Source organism: Dipteris shenzhenensis, chromosome 9, assembly GCF_047967505.1.
Source record: "Dipteris shenzhenensis isolate YYH24624 ecotype China chromosome 9, Dip_SZ_1.0, whole genome shotgun sequence".
NCBI lineage: Eukaryota > Viridiplantae > Streptophyta > Polypodiopsida > Gleicheniales > Dipteridaceae > Dipteris > Dipteris shenzhenensis.
This window is the reverse complement of record NC_141604.1, coordinates 43,851,595-43,876,010: the sequence shown is the minus strand read 5'-3', so window position 1 is coordinate 43,876,010 and position 24,416 is coordinate 43,851,595. Positions and strand designations below refer to the sequence as shown.

The following is a 24,416-nucleotide window of genomic DNA, read 5'->3' as shown; positions in this document are numbered from 1 at the left end:
GATTGTAGTGAAAAGGAACCTTATCTCCACCGAAGTTGAGGGAAATATGTCATGCACATGCTAGGAACTCGGAGAAGAGCAATATGTCATGCTGTGCTAGGAAATTCAAGAGCTTAAATGGCATTGATTATTTCTATATCAGATGCAAGTTGACTGTATTTAGTCAAGGGAATGACAAATCTCATAAAACCCTTTCGCATGCAAATCCAATTTGGCTAACACATTTTGGTATATCAGACACACAGCAGACAGCTACCAGACTTCACACAAACAGTGTGACACAAAATAGATCTTTCATGGTGCTGTACATTCTACACTTCAAACATCAATCAGATTGACAAGAAATGACAAGGGAGTTTACCACTCAGGTCACCATCCACCACATCCCCTGTGCCGAAGAAAGAAAGTGCATTGGCTATCCGAAGTAATGGTCGATCTATTGGTAATCCCAGCCTGCAATGTAGCATTCGTCTATATGCAGCTGACCCAGTCAAACACCAAGAGCACCCGTGAGTCCCATATTCCTCTGTGAATCCTGCTCATCTTCATCCTAACAAAGAGCTGCGTATATACCATTGTTTCAAGTTCAAATGCACTAAAAGGATGATCGAGGGAGACTTACTAATCTTGAGCTCAGATTCACCAAAGCTAGTCTCATAGATACACGAGATGGGATGAATAAAACCTGGTGGACAAAACTGAAATGTACTCAACTGCATACAAATGAGAAAACAGTCAATCACCCTTCAGTATAGATATGTACAAAGAGCAAACTAAAAATCCCTATCTTAAATCAAGACTAGGGAATTGAACAGTTAAAATAGATTTAGGCAGCACAAGATCACCTTTGGGTGTTCCAAGTTTTCTTTCAAAACTGCACTCTTCATTGCTTGCAGTTGATCAATCAATGCAGGCAATACAAGAGATGCCAATGCTTTGCACAGAGAGAGTTCCCTATGTGCAAGGCAAAGAGCATCAAGATTAAGATGCAACACCCTGAACATCACCTCTCCAGGAGCTGTAATACACAGATCAAGTTAACGGACCTTTATTCCAACCCCCTATGCGCTAGCATACATAAGACCCAGTTCTCACTAGAAAGACAAACCAAACAATCTAGAACCGCAATCCCTCGAGCAAACTGGCAGTATAATTGTATTCAGTGAATAAAGCTGAGACTCATACCAGGTAAATACTCAGAATGTGGAGCTGAAACTTTTCCACTGCCCAGGGATTGCTGTAGCATAAGTGTCAATTTTAGAGGCATTGGCATCTGATACACAACAATCCACAAAACAGCTTTTTATATGCATGGTGTCGAACAAATCCTATTGATCTTTAAAGACAAGTAAAACGAACTATCAATAGAGCTTCTATAGTCCTACATATTGACAAATATATCCTTGACTCTTGAGGACTCCCTCTGCAGAAACAATCAGTGTTGCATTATTAAGCAAACTTATTAACAGATATATGAACCAGTCTCTTGCCTCCTTTTCAAATGTCCAGGATTTTGGATCCTCAATTTTCCATGCTTCTCTATTGTTGTGCAACTAGGAGCAGTGCATTCTCCAAAGAACATAGCAACACTTTCATTCAGTCTGACTATTCACAGGTTAGAAAGTAACCTCCCAACTAACGATAAGTACCCTGGCAGACAATATTTTCATGTTTAGGAAGCCACTGATCAGAAATAGGCTTCAAGTCGGCAGCGCGCCACATCAACCACAAGCCTTAGTGAAAGGAAACATGGCTTGTTTGGCTTAGGTTTTTTTTAAACTTCCTTCTATGAAAGTCCTAAATTAAGGTTTTGCTCAGGGCACGTTGTTATCCTCCTCAAAAACTATCTGGCAAAAAAATTTTCCTTTGCTGAAACTAGATCACTCACTGATTTGTTTCTGTCTGATGGAACAAAGAAGTTTCTAAATTCACAAAGTGTGCTATGATTCTTGAGCCAATCTTGTAGGAGGACTTTACATTACAAAGCAAACTGATTGCAAGCATGGCACTTGTGAAAGGATGTAAAAAGGGGGGGGAAGAGGAGGCAATGAAGAGGTTGAGAGTAGGGGTGCGGTAGAGAGCACATGAGTGAGGGGGGCTGTGAGCAGGGGATGCAGACATGTAGAAACACCGTGTCACATATTCATGAATATGCTTTTTCCTCTTTGGCCAAAAGAAATCTCGCTTCACGAGATCATATGTTTTCTCGATTATTCCTGATTCAGAGATGATTACTACCACTCTGAATTCTCTTCCTGAGTCTTATCTCAGCCTTCATACCTCGCTGAACTTATCATTGAGGGGGGGTGCAAATCCTCTCACTTTTCATGAGTTGATAGGACTTCTGCTTCAGGAAGAGCAGACCAGAATAAACTTGGCTTCACGTGCAGGTGAACAAGCTATGCTCTCAAAGTTTAAGTCAAAAACAAAGGGACAGGCAAAGACATCAGTAAATCAGCCTTCCAGTGGGTCAGGACAGCCTTCACAAAAGGCTAAAAATGATGCAAGTAAGCCCAAGAAAAAGGGTTTTTGTCATTACTGCAAAAAGCCAGGTCATCACATTGCAGAATGCAGGAAAAGGCTTGCAAAAGAGAAGAAAAACAGCTCCGGTATGGCTGTTTCAGATTCAGCTCCTCATGCATCTGACAGTGGGGATGCTGCAACCAACTTTGTTGGACAGGATTATGCCTTTTTATCTTGCATTTCAGATTCTAGGCTAGCTGCTCCAAATGCTCGGGATAGTACAGCCACTTGTAATGATGATACATATGCATTTTTGACTTGCAGTTATGACTCTTCTACGGATGCATCTGCTTTCAGTGTCAATGAAACACTGAACACTTGGTATTTTGACAGCGGTGCATCCAAGCACATCACTTCTAGGAAGTGTCTTTTTACTTTCTTGCATCCACCTCCCGTTGGTAAGAAAGTCACTTGTGCCAATAACTCATCATATTCAGTACGTGGCACAAGAGAAGTTGAGCTTACTGCCATTGATGGCTCAGTTTTCAGACTTTCAGATGTCTTATATGTGCCTGGTATCACCAAAAATCTTCTTTCAGTGTCCACTCTTAACAGAGCTGGATTTCAGGTCATCTTTGAGGATGACAAATGTGCTGCCCGAGACAGGGAAGATGATTATGCCTTAAGATTATCTGGTACTCTGCTGCGTGGGCTTTTTCAGCTTGATCATTTTGAGAAAAGAGCAGCCCATGCTCTTGCAGTTTCTACCCCTACTGCTGCCATGCAGAATGCAGAATTATGGCATGCCCGATATGGCCACATGCATTACAACAGCTTGATGACACTTCAGAAGCACTCTATGGTTGATGCATTGCCACCTCTTGAGATACCTCCTCCACATGCCTGTGAAGGGTGCATTTTAGGCAAGATGCATAGATTCCCCTTCCAAAAGGATGGTTCAGTTAAAGCTGTCCGCAAATTACAGCTTATACACAGTGATGCCTGTGGTCCCATGAGGACTCCATCATTGGGTGGTCATCTCTACTTTGTTACCTTTATTGATGATTACTCCAATTTCACTTGGGTCTTTGGGCTGAAGCGCAAATCAGAAGTGTTCATGGTGTTTAAACACTTTTCAGCCATGGTTGAAAATGAAACCGGACTCAAGATACAGACATTGCGCACAGATAGAGGTGGGGAATACTTGTCTGCAGATTTTGATGCTTTTCTGAAAGGCAAGGGTATTGTGCATCAGCTCACAGTGAGGCTGACCCCTCAGCAAAATGGCAAAGCTGAGAGGAAAAATAGAACTCTCATGCAGATGGACAGATGTATGCTGAAAAGCAAACACATGGGCTTGAAGGTCTAATGTGTGCCAATTACATTTTAAATCGGGCTCCCACTAAGGCTTTAAAAACAAAAACTCCCTATGAGGTCTGGAATGGGAGAAAGCCTTCAGTGGATCATTTTCGAGTCTTTGGATGCCTTGCTTATGCTCATGTGCCAATTGAATTTAGGCACAAGTTGTCAGATAAGGCCATTAAGTGCATATTTGTTGGGTACAGTGCAGAAAGCAAGGGGTACCGTCTCTACAATCCTGCTACACGCAAGATCATTGTCAGTAGAGATGTGATATTTGCAGAAAATTCAGCTCACACTCGGGCTGAATTTCAAATGCCTTCTTCTTCAAAGGATGTCTTTGAGGGGTTGCTACCCATTGCCTTGGGTTCCCCTGCTGATATTTCTGATGTAAATCAGAATTTACAGCCACCTCCCGATGCTTTAGTTCTACCACAGGATGTCTTGCCACCTCCACAGGCAGTGGAACAAGTGGTGCAGCAAGAAATTGCAGACATACATGCAGCAAAAACAGTCCCAAACTGGCTGTTACAGACTCTCAGGGAGAGTAAAATTGATGCTCCGTTACCTGGCAGGACTCGCAGTGCAGCAAGGCACATGGAAGTCCCAAACTAGCTGTTACAGACTCTCAGGGAGAGTAAAATTGATGCTCCGTTACCTGGCAGGACTCGCAGTGCAGCAAGGCACATGGAAGGTGCTAATTCAGTGGAATCAGCATATGCAGGTACACTTCTTGATGAGGAGGAGCCTGCCACATTCGAAGAAGCAAAGGACAATGTGCATTGGATGAATGCCATGCATGATGAGTTGCAGTCCATTGAAAAAAATCAGACTTGGGATGTTGTAAACTTGCTACCAGGTAAACATGCCATTGGCACACGATGGGTTTTCAAGGTCAAACGGAAGCCAGATGGCTCCATTGACAGATACAAGGCAAGGCTGGTTGCTAAAGGCTATGCTCAGAAAAAGGGCATAGATTATGAGGAGACATTTGCTCCTACATCCCGGATGACCACCATCCGATCAGTTATTGCAATGGCTGCACATTTTGAGTGGAATGTTCATCAGTTGGACATCAAAACAGCCTTCTTAAATGGAGACTTGCTGGAAGAGGTGTATGTCAAACAACCTCCAGGCTTTGAAATTACAGCAAATGCACTTCAAGTATGCAAGCTAAACAAAGCTTTGTATGGGCTGAAACAGGCCCCTCGTGCATGGTATGCCAAGATTCATGCCTTTTTGACTAGCAAGGGGCTGCACAATAGTCCTACTGAGAGCACCCTCTACATCAAGATGGATGGGGGGGAAATTTTAGTCATCCTTCTTTATGTTGATGACTTACTGCTCACAGGGTCCAATGAAGATAAAATTGCAGATTTCAAAGCTGATTTACAGACCACCTTTGACATGTCAGATTTGGGGCTGCTTCACTTTTATTTGGGGATCCAGTTCTCTCAAGAGAGACGTGGCACTGTTATGTCTCAGTCCAAGTATGTGCAGAAACTCTTGGACAGATTTAACATGCATGATTGTAAGCCCATAGCCACTCCGATGGAGCCGGGCCTGAAACTCACAATGCATGATGCAGGAGAATCAGTTGATGCCACATCTTACAGTCAGGCTGTTGGATGCCTCATATATCTCTGCAACACTAGACCTGATATTCAATTTGTAGTATCTCAGGTGAGCAGATACATGCACAGCCCAAAAACTATGCATTGGTAGGCAGTTAAGCGCATCTTCCGTTATTTGCAAGGCACGAAGTCTTTTGGCTTGTTATTTCCCAGGGGGGGGTGACTTGCAGATGCATGCCTACAGTGATTCAGATTGGGCTGGTGATTATGACACTAGGCAGTCCACTAGTGGCAATTGTTTCTTTTTGGGTAAATCTTGCATTTCATGGCTGAGCAAGAAACAATCTACAGTGGCTACCTCATCATGTGAAGCTGAGTATAGGGCAGCTTTCACAGCAACAGTTGAATGTGTCTGGCTGCGACGTCTATTTGCTGATCTTCATCTCATGCGCGCACGAAGCACATTGAGGTTCACTATCACTACGTCAGAGAGAAGTTGCATGCAGGAGAGATCAGTATGATCTTTGTGTCCACACATGACAACGTTGCAGATATTTTCACCAAAGCACTACCACGTGAAAAGTTTGAGGCATTTCGCAGTGCCCTAAACTTATATCCGTTTGGTGATTGATCAGCCTTGTACATGACATTGGCACTGCAGGGGGGTGTTAGAATTATAGATATAATTCAGCAGTGACCAATGTAATTTAATAAGCTAGTTAGGGGCACTTTTCCCTCTTTAAGAGGTTTTTCCCCCTAACCGCAGTTAGTTCATTAACTATGGTTAGTGACTACTAAGGTTTTGTCACTAGGACAAAACCTTATCTCTCACTCTTTCAGTTGTACTCTTTACTCTTCTATTGCAACTCAGCTCTCAAGCTTTCAGCTCTCCAGCTCACTCTCTCTTGCTCTCTCTCTCTCCCCAATCTCTCACAGGATGAAGGTTTGGGTTTGGGTTCCGGTGATCGGTGGCAAAGGCCTGATTGCATGAATAGAGGCAACCCTGAAAATTTTAACGACTTTGCTCCTCCTACAGTAGTATGGCAACAGGCTGATTGAATAGTGGTTGGGGTTACCCATGGCCACTAGCCTCAATGTTGTAGCAAATCCTTGGTATGAGTCAGGGAGCCCATCAAGTGTCATAGACACTACCTGTGAACCTGGGACAATCTCATCAAGATTGATGAGTTGCTCTCTAAAATCCTTAATCTTGGTAAGATAAGCATCCATGCTGTCCCCTTTGTTCATCTTAATATTATTCAGATGCCTATGTAAATAGGTAACCCAAGTCTCATTGCGAATCTGAGAGAGATTGGCCAAAGTATCCCATGCATCCTTGGCTATCTTGCAAACCGATTGTGAGGTATTAATCTCCCTCTTGCTATTCATAGCAATCATTGCATGTGCCTGTGCATCTCTCTGATCCCAACGAATTCGTTCGGGTATTGGAGGCTTTGCGGTAGACACTGTGGGAGTAGTGGTAGATGAAACTAGGAGTGGCAAAAGTGGCAGCAGGTGCCTGTGGTGGAGAGACAGGTCTAGTTTGTTATCCATTGACAATACCCCAAATTTTTAATAGGTGGCGCACCAAGTACGACTACATGGATAGGTGGTATCATTAAGCTTGTCTTCATGGACAAGCATTCCAAGAGACTCATGGTGTGCCATTGCAAAACATAAGAAAAAGAGTGCCTCGCAAATGTAAAAGCCTCAAGGCTATCACTGCAAAGAGCTGGCTGCTCAAAGTATATAACTGCCAGCTGCATATGTCAGGTAAAAAATGACAACAATCTCTATAAATGTGAATGCCAAAAGTGGCTGTTCAAACACTAAGCAAAATGCACAAGCTGTTGCCAAAATCTGCTGCAAGTATCTGTCCAAGAAAGATGTGGCCTGCAAAAGGCATCTTACAAAGTGACCAGCCCAAATCAAAGGGCTGAATCAAGCAAAGTCATTGAAATTGACAGCAATCTGGAAAAAGACCCAAATGTTGAGAGAACAAATATGCCAAAAAGAGTGAAAACTCCAAAATTTGCTGCAAACTTGCAAATGTGAAAACCCCCAAATTTCAGATCAAAGCAGCCTGCAATAGGTCTAAAAGCCCCAATTTCAGAGACGAGATGGAGTCAAAAGAGGGCAAATACTGCAAAAGTCCCAAAATGTGACCAAAGGAGCAAATGTCATTGCAAAACCTGCAAATGTGACACAAAAGCCTCCATCTCCGCAACCCAAGCTTGCAAGTCTGAGTAAAATCTGATGCAAAGTTGACCCAATGTCAACCAAAAGCATCAATGTAGCTTGTACATATGATTTAGAGACTGACAACCAGAAGCCCACAAACATTGCTCCACGTGGCCTACAATCATGACCGGCTCAAAACGTGCATCCACAAGGATATTCTTATTGTGCATTTAGTAAACTTGCCTCTAGGATGCACATCAAAGTCCAAGGCACCCCCATCTGTATCTCACCGGAGAACTATGACGTGAAGTGGGATGCTTGTCCTCGAAAAGCACCCATCCATCTAACGTGATCATGTCATCTCTCATCTATGAGGACCTAGTCCAAGGGTAAGGCTTGAGGTGACTAACCATTTGAGATTATGATCATAAGGAAAGTGTTTGAAAGCCTTTCAAGAGCCCATAGAGGAAGGGGGCTCTCTCACATTTGGACCACTGCATATATCTAGAAACGCCTAGGGGTCTGTCATGATCATCAAGAACCAAATCATTCCACGTTAGAGGCTGCATGTGAATCTCTATGTGAGGGGGGAAGGATCCTTTCAAGCTTTTAGGATGGCAGCCATAAGGGGGGAGGAAGGCAAGGTCCACCTAGTGCTATCCATCCAATCACCACTTGAGGAGGGTTGATAGGATCCAATGCATCAAGAAATCTTTCCAAGGCTTGTGTCCTTGCATAAGTCCCTTGACCACCAACTTGCAAAGCAAAGCAAAGCCTTGCACTGCATATCTAGATCAATGATATTAAGGCCTCCTTCTTGCGTTGGGAGAATCAAAGTCTCCCAAGCCACCTACTCTGGTATGTGCTGAACTCATCGAGCCCACTTCATAAAAAGAATTCTGATTGCCTTTTGAGCTGAGTGATGTAGTCTCTTATGTGGCACCAACAAGAGCAAATAAACTAGGCTGTCTTGCTAGCAGTATGTGGTTGACAAATATCACTCTAGAAGCAAGGTCAAGTCTAGCCTAACTCCAAAAGAACACCCCTATGAATTTATGTGAAACCAAAATCAGCCCCCAATTTGGGGTGTCCTCCTGATTGATTCAAGAGCCATTAGATTTATCCCAATTAATATGTGCACCTACTGCAATACAAAATAAAGTCAAGGCTGTTATGATGGTGGTGAGAGTGTGAGAATCGGCATTGAAAGAAATAGTAGTGTCGTCTCCAAGCTCACTATCCAGAAGCTCCTCGAGGGGAAGCCTGAGCCCAAACATATATGCTTGAGATCTCAAAAAGATGCTCACAGCTTCAGCCATGATTAAGTTCAAGAAAGTGGGCTAGAGGCATCCCTTGTGGACTGATCTGGAAATCTCTCCTCTCTCTCTCTCTCTCTCTCTCTCTCTCTCTCTCTCTTACACAGAGGCCGTACCCGTCGCTTTATTTCTAGACGATGGAGGATGATGGCAGATTTTCGGAGGAGATTGCTCCATGGAGACTTGGCACCGCCAGCAGCCCATTTGACACTTGCCCAGATCTTCACACTCATGGCTGGAGGCATGGTCGATGGCCATGACTTCCATCATTTCTTTGGATCACAGACCCCTTAGGGAAGATGATGTTCCTCATATTTCATATTTTACATTTTGTATCTAGGCATTTTTGGTACTCTATTTCATTTCATTTTGTATCCAGGATTTTTGTAGCCATTTTTGGCATCTTAGCAGTATTACGATGAGGCCACCTAGTTGGCGCATCGTTGATGATGTATTTTCCTTTCGGATGATTTTGTGTCCCATAGGCCATGTATGGCCTTCCGTGGACCTTTAATAAAATTTCTTTCTTTCTTTCTTTCTCTCTCTCTCTCTCTCTCTCTCACACTTTTTTTTTCTTTTTTGGTGAAACCACTGTATTTATATCAAGAAAAAGTTTTTACAATGAGAGTAGTCTAAAGAAAAGACTATTCTGAAAAATCAAAAGCAGTGGGAAAACACCTCCAAAGATGATACATCCAAGTCATCATGATGACAAGCATCATACATAGATTGCCTTAATGATGCTCTAAAAAACTCATAAGGTTGGAGCAATGGCTGCCCCAAGACCACCTGATTCCTCTGCTTCCAAATGGTCCATAGTGCCCAGAATCTCGCCCAATGAAAAAAGAGAGAGTATTGGGCTTGTACAGTAGTAAGCCTGCCAAAGATCCAGAAATATTTCCCAAAACAATGACCAGGGAAACGCAGTCGAAGACAGTGGGAAATACGGTCGAAGAGAGCTCTGGACTAAGGACAAAGCCATAAAAGATGTGAAACAGTCTCAGAAGAACTGAAACGCCTCAAACAATGAGGATTTGCAATCCTGCGCTTAGCCAAAGTGACACCCACTGAAAAAACTCTAACCAAACATTTCCAAAGAAACAATTTTTGCTTTAAAGGCAGTTTGTTTCACCATAATAGTCGAAGATTTGACTTCCACCAAGAAAAAGATTTATGCAAATGCAAGAGAGTATTCCCATGCTGAGCAATCCATGGGAGGCAAAATCAACCTATAAACTTTCATAGAAGTAATAGCCTGCAAAGAAAGTGGGCATAAGCCTGGAATAGCAGAAATGAGTTGCCAATCTTGAAGTCTATGAGATCCACCAGATGGAGGAATTGGGAGAAGGGGCTGCAATAAATCACTTATTTTCCTCCATATGGGTCGATGATGCATACCAAGAGGAAAACGACAAAAAGGCATCCGGCAAGGATAATATATTCCCCTGAACATCCACTGCATCATCAATGTAATGAATCCCAAGCTTCATCAGATTGTATGCCCGAACTGGTTCCTGTAAAGCAAGAGGCATATCAAAGACTGAGCTCCAGTGTATGCTTTCTTGACGAAGAGAGTTGGGCTGAGATGAATTGGCAGGAGACCATTTAACTTTAGAAAGCAATCATAGATTATTGTGATATCAGGGACCTTGAGACAATAGCTTATTGCCAATGAAGCTATCTGGTAGCACAGAGGACCTTGTCACGATCTGTGACGTATTCCTTTCTCTTTCTAGACTTATGGATGGTTTGATGAATGGACACTTGTGGAAGGGTATGCCCTTTCGACGGGACACTTCCTAAGAGGCACAACTCTTGCCCTTTCGACGGGACACTTCTTAATGAGGCACAACCCTTCACAAGAGACATTCTAATGAAGAGACATTCCTATTGTAATGTACCCTCTCATCAAGGGTCACACCCTTCACAAGGGGTACACACCTCTTCATGCACATACCCTTTGGAGTACACACCTTTTCATGTGTGACTCTTCACTCTCTATATAAGAGAGGCCCAATTGTATGGATGACAATCACATCCACCCTACAGATATTCAAGCAATACAAATATTCCTTGTTCTCTGCTATCTCAGTCTCCTTTCTGTTCCTTAGCATATTTCTAAATATAGTAAATCTAGGATTTCTTACAGTGGTATCAGAGCAAAATTCGCTCCTCACTGTAGGAAATGCCCCCACCTTCTAGCGCTGATCTGATACATTTTTGCCGCTAGAAGGACACCCGTGCACATTGTGCATGGAAGAGATGGAGAGGATGAGCGTAAAATTTTTTAACGCCTACCGGCCTAAAGTCATCCTGGCCTCTCCATCTCCCTCACATCACAAGTTGATGTGAATGGACACGACCAAAATCGTGTCCTTTCAGGTGCTTGGGCTGTCCCAAAACCAAGGGACACACCTTTTCCACCATGGGACACACCTTTTGGTGACGAGTCTCGACTCCTCACTCATAGGACATACCCCATCGTGGGCAAAGGGACATACCTATTCATGCAGGGTCACACCCCTTTTAACAAAAAGGACACATCCCCTCATGAACAGGTGCACCTATTCCAAGGGTCACACCCCTTCGAATAGGCACACCTCCTAGGTCCCAAGTACCTACAAAAGGGTACCTAGAGGGGTAAAAAGGGACAAAAATTAAACCCATCCCCTACCCCTAGGTTTACCCTAGCTACCTAGGGTTAACTAAACCCCCATTTAAATTTTTGGGGCAACTAACCCATTAGGCAGCCCCTAACGAAAAGTCGCCTCTTCTCCAACAAAAAAAAAAAACTGCAACGTACGGAATCCTTGGCAGCCTGCGCAGCACCAGCCCTGCACCGTACGGACTTCCTGCAGCCTGCGCCAGCCATCGCAGCCTGCACCGTACAGGCCTGCGCAGCCTTGCCGTACAACCATGCGCAAGCCTTGCAGCCAGCCCTTGCCTCGCCGTACAGCCCTGCGCAGCCCTCGCCGAATCTGCCTGCCCAGCCTGCGCCGTACAGTCCGCCAGCCTGCACAGAACAGTCCGCCAGCCCTGTGCCGTACACTCTGCCAGCCCTGCGCCGTACTACCTGCAGCCCTGCGCCGTACTGCACGCCAGCCCCTTGCGCAAATCATTGGTCTCACCAGCCCCCCCCTGCGATATCATTGGCCTCGCCAGGTTCTTTCGCTCCTGCCTTTCCTGCGCAGTCCAGCCCTGGGAAAATGCTACGAGCTTCACCATCGATAGCCTGCAGCCCCTCCTTGTTTCGCCATTTTCGCCCTGCCAAATCAGCACCAGTTGCAGCTCCTCTCGCGATGAAGACAGCCTGTTGACAGCCCGGACCAGACAAGCCTCGAGCACTCCTCGCAAAACACTGCAACATGGATCTCCGGACAGCGATTTGCAGCCTTCTTCTACGCAACAACTTGGCAGATTAAATTATTGCCAGGTGGAGTCTTTCCAATCTGCTTTTTCAGGATTCTTTTTAACAACTTACAGCAAATGAAAGAATCCACATTAAAGCATGGAAACCCCTGGTAATTCACCCAGCCATTCAAGGACACCTCAGGCACCTGCTACTACACAATATCGTGTTCAAATTGCACAGCCAGCCCATTTTGGAGCCTTTGCATCTTGGGTCTTCTGTGTCACGTGCCCTCCGAGTGACTTGGACCACATCCTCTACCTTCTGCGTGAGGCACCTCAGTTACATTATTTCCTCAGCACAGTACAGGTTGTGTTCCACGAGACACGAAGATATCCAGAACACGATATTCCTCAGGAGTTTGCTGTTCATTTTTGGAGAGAGTTTTACCCTTCACCTTCGGCATCTCCAAGGTACTCTCCACCTCCTTCAGCTCCCAGATATCCTCCTCTACAGGTTGTACCTTCTCCAAGTCAGTATTTACACTCTGAAGGCACTGCCTCTCCTGGATATCCTCCACTTCCGACAACAGCTCCTTACCCTTTTTCAGATCCGTGGACTCTGCTACCTACCCCTGTCTTATCACGAGCAGTAACACCTTTTTCAGAATCTCCAGTGTTACCTCCGACAGGACCTCCCTTACCAGATTTCCACGGGTGGTTCCATCCTGCCTCGCCTGCCCCCTCCAATATGAGCAACCTCAGGGAGCAGCCCGAATCCTCTTTCAGGGATGGTACAAACTAGAGCGCAAGTTCGCGCTTTTCTTCCAGGGATTTCCGACATGTCGCACCGCTCGCGTGAAGCCTCTCTAGAGATTAAAGAATCAAGTCCCAAAAAGATCCCTGAAGGCAATGTCCAAAGTGAATCTCTATTACAACTTCAAATATCTCAGCTTCAGGACAGCATCTCCGACCTGGTTCAAAAAGTTCAACAACTTCAAGATTCTCGAAGTCCAGCACATACAGAGGATGACGTGACGCAACCCGACGACGATGCGGACTCTTTCCCACCAGAGGTAGAAAACATTGAACTGCGTACTCTCTACCGATTACTTCAAGCTTCCAAAACAAAACGACTTGACGTCAAACATCCGGAAGCCTACACTGGTCAACGTAATCGCCGAACTGTTGACCAATGGCTCGCTAAAATGCGCATGTATTTTGACATTGTTGACCTCACGGAAGGCAAAAAGATCGCCTTGGCAGCCTCCCTCCTAAAGGATACAGCATTTCTATGGTGGCAAAGACGCTTAAAGGACGGAAAAAGTGTGTTAACTTGGGAACGTTTTGAACACGTGCTCCGTAAGCAATTTGTACCTGCCAATGCGGACTTCCAAGCACGATCAAAACTCCGACAGTTGGAGCAAACGGGTTCCCTGTCTTCCTATATCTCTCAGTTCACCACATTGGTGCTGGAGATTGATGGTTTAACTGAGGATGATCGCCTTCATGCCTTCATCTCAGGCCTAAATCCCTCGTTATGCATTGATGTTCTTAAAGCAAACATCACCACCACAGATGGCGCTATTGCTTACGCAGAGCGCATTACCGATTTCCTAAACACAGGGAAGCAGAGTGCTAATCGCACACAGAACTCTCCTATGGCCAAAGGTGCTCGCCCTCAAGATAACACCAGGTTTCGCAAAAACTTCGGTAATCAAGGTCAGCGACAGTCTCAAGATCCCCAAAAGCCTCAGAAATCATTTGCTGGATTCCAACAGAAGCACTCCCCCAAGGATCGTGTTTCTTCTTCTTCACAAAGTCATTACCGACATCCCCAACATAAAGGCGCGGCCACTGACAAGAAGAACAACTCCAGCTTAAAAGGACTTTGTACCATCTGTACAGGCGACCATAGATGGTTCGATTGTCCCAAGCGACCAAAGCAAAATTCTAATATGGAACCTAGCACTTCCCAAAAAGAAGATGCTACCTCAGCACAAGACAAGAAAGGCAAAGCTGTTCGAATGGCGAATACCATCCACCTGAGCCTTGCCAGCAACCCCGAACCTTCCCTGGCCACTCAAGTACTTTATGTTCAAGGATCGATTCGTGGAACAACGGTCACCATCCTCATCGACAGTGGCTGTTCTCATAATTTCCTAGCCAGTTTTGTGGTCGATAAACTTCGGTTGACCACCAGTCCTAGCCTCATGGACTATCAGATTGAACTCGCAAATGGAACGACTTTCTTGTGCAATACCAAGATCAAAAACTTGTCTTTTCGCATCCAACATTATACGGACAAGTTGAACTTCGACATTATGCCTCTTTCTCGGTACGATGTCATACTTCGACAACAATGGCTCTACGACTATGATCCATCAATCAGTTTTCGCAGCCATACTATCCAGTTTGTCCACCAGGGAAAACTTATTGAGCTAACTGGTTCTAGGGACTCTCCTTCCACCCCGTTGCCTCTGCCCTACAAGTAAAGAAGTGGGTTCGTAAACGCCAAGTAAAGACTTCACTTCTGTTGGTTACGGCAGTAGAGGAGACACCAACAAAGGATCCTCCTGAATACCTCAACCAACCTTTTTTCCAGCCCTACCTGGATCTTTTTCCACAGGAATTGCCAAAGCAGTTACCACCTCGACGACCAGTGGATCACCCAATCGAACTTATTCCCGGCAGTAATCCACCGTCGAAACCTCCTTATCGGGTTTCTTACACTCAAAATGAAGAAATCCAAAGACAGGTCACCGAGCTACTCGACAAAGGTCACATTCGGCCCAGTGGCAGCCCTTTCGGATCTCCTGTACTACTTGTGGAAAAAAAGAACAAGTCTATGCGCCTCTGCATCGACTACCGAGCCCTCAACAAGCTCACTATCAAAAACAAGTATCCATTGCCTCGCATTGATGACCTCTTCGATCAACTTCTACATGCAACACAATTCTCCAAGATTGATCTTCGTTCAGGTTATCATCAAATTCGCATACGAGAAGGCGATGAGTACAAGACAGCTTTTCGAACAAAGTATGGACACTATGAATGTTTGGTCATGCCTTTTGGGTTAAACAATGCCCCGGCCACATTCATGACATTAATGAACGACATCTTCAGGCCTTTCCTCGATAAGTTCGTCATCGTTTACCTCGATGACATCCTCGTTTTCAGCAGATCCCTACTTGAGCATAAACAACATCTTCACCAAGTTTTTGAAGTTCTCCACGCAAATTCTCTCTACATCAACATTGAGAAGAGTGAGTTCTTCAAGACCCAACTTTTATATTTGGGACATGTTATTTCAGCTCAAGGTATCTCTGTGGATCCCAAGAAGGTCGAGGTAATCCGAAACTGGCCTACTCCTAAGAATGTTCATGATGTCCGCTCTTTTCTCGGATTGGCAAACTTCTACCATACAAAGGTCTATCAGTTTTCCGAAATCGCAGCTCCTCTGTCCGAATTATTGAAAAGCACAGCAATTTTTCAATGGCTTCCCGAAAAGAGTATCGTTTCCAACAACTCAAGCAAGCACTCACTACCACACCAGTTATGGCTATTGTTGACCCCAACCTTCCATTTGAGGTCATGACCGACGCTTCCGACATCGCTACAGGAGCAGTCTTGATGCAAGAAGGCAGAGTTATTGCTTTTGACAGCCATAAACATTCTGATATCCAAACCCGATATCCGGTCTATGATAAGGAGTTTCTTGCTGTTGTACATGCTTATCGCTCTTGGAAACATTATCTCATGGGTGCCGACTCTGTGGTCAAAACAGACCATCACTCTTTAAAGTACATCTTTACTCAGCCAGTCATGAACGCTCGACAAGCACGCTGGGTTGAGTTTTTGGCCAACTTTCACATGACCATTGAGTACATACCAGGACTACGCAATGTAGTTGCAGATGCTCTCAGCAGGTTACCTCTAGCATCAGCCATGGTAATCTCTACATTATCTGTGGATGTTCCGAATTCATTCACAGGAAAGTATTTCAATGATAAAGACTTCGGCACAGCAGTACAGGTTCTTTCCAAAGATCAACCTTCGACTTCCGAACAGAAGATTTTCTCATCCTATTCTTATACGGACGACCTTCTGTATTATCAAGATCGCGTCTGTGTACCACATGACAAGGATGTTCGACGTCTTTTGTTAAAAGAGCATCATGTAGTTCCTTATGCTGCCCATCCAGGCATCAATAAGACTTATCGGTTACTCAGTGCAACATACTACTGGCCTCAGATGAAAAGAGATGTCATCAACATGGTTACATCGTGCTTATCATGTCAACAAACGAAAGCAAGCCGACGACTTCCAACAGGACTTCTTCAGCCTCTTCCAGTTCCAACTGAAAGGTGGGAAAGTATTTCCATGGATTTCATTACAACACTACCACGATCCTCCAGAGGTAACACTCAGATTATGGTAATTGTTGATCGCTTGTCCAAAATGGCACACTTTGTTGCTTGCAAAAACAGTGCACAGGCCCCAAACATAGCCAAACTCTTCATACAACACATCTTCCGACACCATGGATTACCCAAGAATATCATATCCGACAGAGATCCTAAGTTTACCAGTCACTTTTGGATTTCACTGTTCGAATCTTTGGGTACAACTCTACTGTTCAGTTCAGCTTACCACCCAGAATCAGATGGCCAGACTGAAAGAGTCAACCAAGTTCTGGAAGAAATGCTTCGACATTATGTTCAGTCACGCCTCGCAGCCTGGGAAGAGTATCTACCACTCCTTGAGTTTGCTTATAATAACTCTTTCCATAGTGCCATCAGCATGACTCCATTCCAAGCAGCTTATGGACACACTCCGATTGTACCAACAAATTTTGTACTTCAACATCGAGTGGCCCTAGCTGATCAACTGGTTCAAGAAATGCAAGACATTCTACTGCAAGTCAGGGATCATATGCGAAAAGCGCAAGAGCGGTATCAACGGTCTGCCAACAAACATAGATGTCACCTGGAATTTAACACTGGTGACATGGTGCTATTATTTGTAGCCCCACATCGCTATAAGACGGTTAAGTCTGTGTTTCCTAAGTTGCGACCAAGATACTATGGACCTTTCCGGATCGTCAAGAAAAATTCACCTTTAAGTTATAAATTGGAATTACCACCATCATGGGGTAAAATCCATCCAACATTTCATATTTCTTGGCTAAAGACGTACATTCCAGGCGATGAAGCAGTTCCTCCTGCAGGTGATTATGTCCCAGAAATCGAAGACGATTATGTTCTCCTTATTCCTGAGCGTATTCTGGACCATCGACAGCGAGAGACTCGACATCGACTTATCACGGAATTCCTTGTTCTTTGGCGAGATCTGGACGACTCCGACGCTACTTGGCAGTCTTATGAAGACTTACAGCAGTACCCTGATCTTTTACAGCAGTATTTTCAGCATCTACCATGATATTTTCTACATCAGTTCATTATCTCCACCAGGGTCTTCTTTTGAGTGGGAGGGGATGTCACGATCTGTGACGTATTCCTTTCTCTTTCTAGACTTATGGATGGTTTGATGAATGGACACTTTTGGAAGGGTATGCCCTTTCGACGGGACACTTCCTAAGAGGCACAACTCTTGCCCTTTCGACGGGACACTTCTTAATGAGGCACAACCCTTCAAAGAGACATTCTAATGAAGAGACATTCCTATTGTAATGTACCCTCTCATCAAGGGTCACACCCTTCACAAGGGGTACACACCTCTTCATGCACATACCCTTTGGAGTACACACCTTTTCATGTGTGACTCTTCACTCTCTATATAAGAGAGGCCCAATTGTATGGATGACAATCACATCCACCCTACAGATATTCAAGCAATACAAATATTCCTTGTTCTCTGCTATCTCAGTCTCCTTTCTGTTCCTTAGCATATTTCTAAATATAGTAAATCTAGGATTTCTTACAGACCTGGCAATGCTCCCTTTGGATTACAGCTAATATGCAGCAGGTCCATCTGATCTCCACTTGGGGCATGGTAGCTTGACTAAGAGAGGGGCAACATCCTTTCACATCAAGATGATGTCTCCTACATGGACTGAGGTGTCACTCACTTTCACTCCTTGCATGGCACATGGACTGAATAATTGCTTGAAAGACAATAGTAAGTTGAATTGGGTGGAGAGTTCCATTGAGATGGGCAATCATGTTTTTGGCACCTCTTCAAAAGCTATCTCTAAAGAATCTCTTTGAAGTATTCCGACGCACACTCTGCTTACAATTCCATCATGTTGAAGCGGCTGTTCAAGCTGAAACCTTATTTGAGGAAGCTTGTTGTTTCTTCTAAGCAGAATGCATGGTGTGAACGTAACTTTGCAGGGACTCAAAGACTCGAATTCATTGTTTTGGATGACATCTGTTGGAATGATGTTGGCCTATTACTTCACATCACAAAGCATATCCTTATTATGTTGAGGCTTCTTGATGAGGATGACCCTTGTATCGGAAAGGTGTATGAAGGATTGGATAGGATAGTTGAGACAATTCAAACTTTTGATGTTTCATACATTTGGAGGAAAGAGGACTTAGGAGTACTTGCAACCTCTTAGTGGATACAATATCATTCAACTTTGGACGCTCCAGCCCTTGTTCTCGATCCAAAATTTCAAGGGAAAGGACAAGAATCGGATACAAAGGAGATGCGAGGATGGGAGATAATATTGAGACGGCTTGTCTCAAATGCAGAGAATAGAAGGAAAGTTCAGGAAGAGCTCTCACACTGCACGCAAAGAAGAAGGATGTTTGGTTTGGAGGATGCACAAAATGATAGGTTTAAGATGGTGGGAGGACCATGGAACAGATGCTCCATTGTTGCCGTTTGCATGCTTAGCCAAGGTGCTACCTCTCCTCCCATTGAGCACTTGTGGAGCAATTTTGAAAACATTGCACCCAAAAAGAGAAACATGCTTAGGGTTCAGAAGGTAAATGACCTTGTCTTTGTTAATGCAAACTTGCATTTGCTTATCAAGTTTAGAGCATAATGCACTCCTAAACCATATACCTGACAAGGATACTGACAGTGATGCAGCAGACAATGCCCTGAGCATGAGGATGATGATGAGGCCCAGGACCATGATGATGGGGCTCAGGAGGAGGGAGAGGCCTCTATCACTATGCCACCTTCAGACCACCAAGTACTTGACTCTCAAGTCTTGAGTTTTGGCAGCCTGACTCTCTCTTTTTCTATAATCATGTACTTGACTCTCAAGTCTTGAGTTTTGGCACTGTTAGCAGCCTGACTCTCTCTTTTTTTATAATCATGTACTTGACTCTCAAGTCTTGAGTTTTGGCACTGCCCTAAATTCAGCGCTGTGTTCCACCATCTGCAGCCCAACAAGGCACTCCAATACTGAACCCCAGGAGCCTCTTGTTCTAAACCCAATCCCTCTTTGGTGGGAGTTTTAAATGTAGCCCGTGGTGGGAAGGGTAAACTGCCGTGATGGCAAGCATCACCACCCAAGCTCAAGAGAGCCAGGGCGAATGCCTCAGAGGCGACATAGAGTTGCAAGGACAACTCAGGGATGAGTTCAGGATGAATTATCATAGTTCCTTCTATAAGTAGGGCTGCTGCTGTAGTATATGCAGTCCTACAGAAGTTGCATGAAATTAGATTTCAACTCTTGAGAAACATCTCTCCAGTGACCATTCACTTCTGTGTCCTCGGTCCCTCTTTTACTGTGGCTGGCATTCATCACACTGCTTGTATCTGAGAGTCTAATTCAAAGCAGCACGAAACAAATACCCGACAACAAAAAACACTTTACTTTAGAATCAATAACAAACTAACCTGCACTCCATGAGATGAGACGAAAAACTCCGAGAAGCAAACATCTGAACACAATAGCTGACTGTTTCCTTCAAATTCACTCATATACATGGACTGTGTTGACGTAACACCCGGCTGGTTTGTTGCAGCTGGCTTTAATAAAATCTGTCCCTTTTTCTTAGGATTGTCAGCAAAGACCTCCACATAGCAGAAGACTCTTGAACTCCTCAAATCCTCCACAATGTTCTCCATCTCTTTTGACAATTGTGCTTCATAATCTACAACAAAAATGAATATGCTTACTAAGCTGAAGATTACTTGAAATTTATGATGGGAAAGGAAAATCATCAAGTCTTCACATAAAGGCTAAAGTTATAGTATGCTGTGCATAAACTAATAGAGTCAACTTGAACATTCATGCAAGAGGCTGAATATGTTAGGAACCTATAATGCATGCTGGAGTACTTATATATTTAAAAAACATTTGATAGTAGCTGAACAAGCTCTTCAGAATTCCTGTTTTGACTCTCTTGAGAGGGCCTTCATGGCATTATGGCACCAGGAGCTCAAGGCAAGGTCCAATTCACCAGCATCGCCTTGCATAGTGAATGGTTCACAAACTCCACCCTTTTTATACACGAGGTTGTAAACTGTTTTAAGGCATCAATGATTCATAAATGAACACTTTGCTCCTTAGCAGACATTACTTTGCTCCTTAAAGACATTACATCAGAACATGAGACAGTTGAGCATTCTACCTGAAGCGTTTGCAAAGGACTTTGCATACAAAGGCACTTTTAAATGCAGTTTACACTGCAAAAGACACATGCTTGTCCATAGATGAGCACCAGGTTTCTCATGGTAAATTATGTTATCAAATGCCTCAAATTCAACGCTTGGGTGGCCTGTATAACGGAAGTACTGTAATCTTGAACTCCCAGGCTCCAAACAACCTGCAATTATTTCACTAGGCTTGTCCAAATCGGAACTAAGGTAGCTGATTAACTTCAGAGCAAATTGACCAGCTTTTCTCACTGTTTGCAAGCCATCCACTTCATTCACTAGCGCTCCCACAACTTCCAGCCCTTTGGGAAGAAGAACCCGTAAATCATCTGTACAAAGACTCCAAGTTTGATAATGTCCAGGTTTACACACATAGAACATTTTAAAAATAACTTAAATAATCACTGTATACCTGCCTCCGTGACAAAGTCCGGATCCCCAGTGTCGCTCATAAAGTGCAGGCAATCCAAGGTAGACACTACAGTACAGGGCATGGAACAGGAACCCACGATCCATTGGATGCCTTTCTTAGCTTCCAACCCATGTTTAGACAAAATCTGGATGCATCGGCTCATCTACATAAGATATTCAGTATTAGAACTGTATCATAGAATTAAAGCACATCCCTGCATGATGAATGGAGAAGTGCACATTGACACAATCCACCGTTAAATTTGCACATAATTTTTATGTATATTCATGTACGTATGTATGTATGATATATGTATCTTTTTTAGATTCCAAACCCTATTTAGACAAAAGCTGGATGCATCACCTCATCAACAAAAGACATCCAATATTAGGACTGTATCATATAATTAAAGCACGTCGTTACATGAATAGAGGAATGCACATTCACACAAGGCAATGTATAATTTTGTACATAAGTTTTATACATACATACATCTCCTAACACTCCATATCGATATAAATGGAAGTTGCCAGCAACAGATGTAATGAATCCTTGACTTGTTAGCAGCAGTAGCAACCTCTTTGTTGGATATCTTAGCAACTCGTTCCTTTTATAAGGCCACGCCTCATTCAGCCAAGCACAACCACTCATACTGTGGGTCTTCTATTTCAGTACAGCACAAGTGATTCCGCTCTCCTGCTTCAGCTATCTGCCTTCAATACTCGTACTTCAGCAAGGCAGCCACTATGAGAGCAACTGGGCTGCTTGAGTTGTCATACTTCAGGAAGGCAGCATTTCATGTGGAGGTAACCATACAGTTTCTTTTTGTCTGTTCCTAGTGCACTGGTTTTGCTGTGCATGTACTTAGAATTGTGGGTTTGTAGTTGCTTCTACTTGCTGTTTGCTATTGTGCTTGTACTTGCGTACTTTGTTTCTGGTGTGCATGTATTGTGTATACTATGGCTTGCATTTGTGACTGGTTTTTCTTTATATATAATGATGATGATCGTAAGCACCTTGAAGGCTACACTCCATTGTATACTCATAGAAGAAACAATGGAATTAGGGTGTTAACACGTGGAAGGGAATAGGATGACAATAGGAAAAGGTGGTTCATCCATATTCAAATGTATTTCTATCATATTCCCATCATGAACTAAAAATCAAAAAACTAGGATGGGATGACTGTACAGCCAGTGAAAGCTATTGTAGTTTCTTGGAGCCTAGCATTACTCAATCTTCTTTAGGTTTAGAAGTTATTATCTATGATAAACGACGACAACCTGAGTAGTGTTGAATGTCATACTAATGCCTCACATTGACTCAAACATTGACAAGTCTCTTCATAAGCTTCAACACAACCTCCCACGTCTACACTTGTCTCCACCTTTACTGGAATCCCTTACAAAAGACAAGCCACAAAAATAGGTGATCTCATGTTCAGGCTTAGGAATATCAAGTGTTCCACAACATTCAAGCACAGGTAAGACGCTCCAAGTATTTCAAAATAGCACCTCTTTTGAAGTAGTGACAAACCTTAACATAAGTCAGCTACATTGGGCGCACCTGACTCATGATTCTATATTATAACCCCTTATTTGTGGCCACTGTAAACAGTTCTTAGCAATGACTTGCAAAACGTTGCTCAATCAAACGACTTCGGAGCAGAAAGAGCCCCTGGAAACTCTCTACAGAAATTAAGACTCTTCAGAAGTCCATAACTACATCCTGAGTGAATGACGGGATCAACATAATTGCAACAATGGCAGATCCTTGCAAATGTTGACCTTTGCGGATTAATCAAGTCACTTAAAGCTACAAAAACGACCTGTAGGTAAATAGTGTACACAAAATGCTGTTTGCCAAAATGCCGAAAAGACCGTACACGACAGGTGACACCAGAAGCAAGAGTCATTACAGCAAGATTCATCGTGAAAGGAGTTGGCTTGCTAAAGGCTTCTAAGGCCATCGCTAAAGAAGGATCATTTAGCAGCCATTTTTTGAGCACAAGAGCAGGGATTCTATAAGGACACGTTATATCGTTTATGTAGAGCCAATATAAAATTGACGTTTCCTCTAGCTGAAACACGATGATCGATCGATCGCAAGACAGATTAAAAAACCGAAATGTATGCAGCAATCGAGGGTTTGCTCGTAACTTTCAGATAACGATTTTAAATATGTAAATGGCTCACTGACCTGCTTTTGTATACAGCAAACAATTGAATTCTGCACCAAAAGAGAGAAACTGAATGCTACTAAGAGAGTCGAGAGCTAAGTGCGATTTATTTGAATGCTGCTTTCCCATTAATGCTTCGATTAGTTGGTGTTGATTGTAGATTATAGCCAAATCCTTAAGTGATTAGTAAGTACTAAGTGATTTTAAGTCTATTGGGAAGGAGTGCACCAGGGCACCTTAGGGGGTGTGGGCATTCGCACAACTGAGCAATAGCACCTCCAGCATTCCTAATAGAGTAAGTAACTCTACGTCAGGCGGTCCGATCATTTGCACACCTGTGCCCGACACTCTGCATTCGATTCCCTCAAGAAGCTCCCTCTTGTCAATGTAGGGCAAGCAGTTTGCCCCTCGTAGTTGGCCAATGGGTGTGTGAGTGGGTGCATGAAAAATAAAAACCCAAAAAACTCTATTAGGAAGATGTGTGTTTTGTTCAAGCTATTGTTTTCTTAGTCTTAATATTATCAAATAGTCTTCTTTTCTCTTTGTTCAATGTAGTATTCATCAATCATTAACAATTGTTGATTCTTTTGCGTATGATTAGTTTATTAACAATTTTTTATTCTTTTGCTTATGATTAGTCTATTTGATTCATCAACATGGTATTCATCAATCATTAACAATTGTTGATACTTTTGCTTATGGTTAGTTTATTTTCAACTAATGAATTATAAAGGTTTGTGTCATATTGCAAACCTTAGGTGTTCCCTTAGGTGTGTTGTCTTGAAATCAAATTGTTCACATTTAGTTTCTCAAGAGTTTTTTTGTGACCTTGTAATTGTAACGAGTAGCAAGATGGGTTAGAGGCCCACTCCATTGGGTCTCAAGGTGGGATCTTAAAGTGTAAGTGCCTCCATCGTCTCACATACTACATTTCCATTTTACAAATCATGGGTTCTCTCTCCTTCACAATGCTTGAAAATCTTAAAGGGCAATTTAAG

The 24,416-nt window shown here is 43.4% G+C and overlaps 1 protein-coding gene across 3 annotated transcripts in view; it reads right to left on the bottom strand.

The window, feature by feature from the left end:
- LOC147898683 (Peptidase C78, ubiquitin fold modifier-specific peptidase 1/ 2) overlaps window positions 1-23,573 on the bottom strand; it is a 39,298-nt gene extending 15,725 nt beyond the window's left edge. For 2 of the 3 annotated variants that reach the window (XM_087379092.1, XM_087379094.1), the window contains exons 1-8: window positions 23,439-23,573; window positions 21,240-21,402; window positions 20,803-21,156; window positions 20,066-20,322; window positions 1,186-1,273; window positions 846-1,018; window positions 623-713; window positions 362-481 (exon numbers count right to left, since the gene is read on the bottom strand). In XM_087379092.1, the coding sequence (XP_087235218.1) occupies window positions 362-481; window positions 623-713; window positions 846-1,018; window positions 1,186-1,273; window positions 20,066-20,322; window positions 20,803-21,156; window positions 21,240-21,402 (1,246 nt within the window). In that variant the 5' untranslated portion in view covers window positions 23,439-23,573. The remainder of the gene's footprint in view (window positions 1-361; window positions 482-622; window positions 714-845; window positions 1,019-1,185; window positions 1,274-20,065; window positions 20,323-20,802; window positions 21,157-21,239; window positions 21,403-23,438) is intronic. The other variant, XM_087379093.1, reaches the window with a different exon arrangement.
- Window positions 23,574-24,416: the final 843 nt, after the last annotated feature.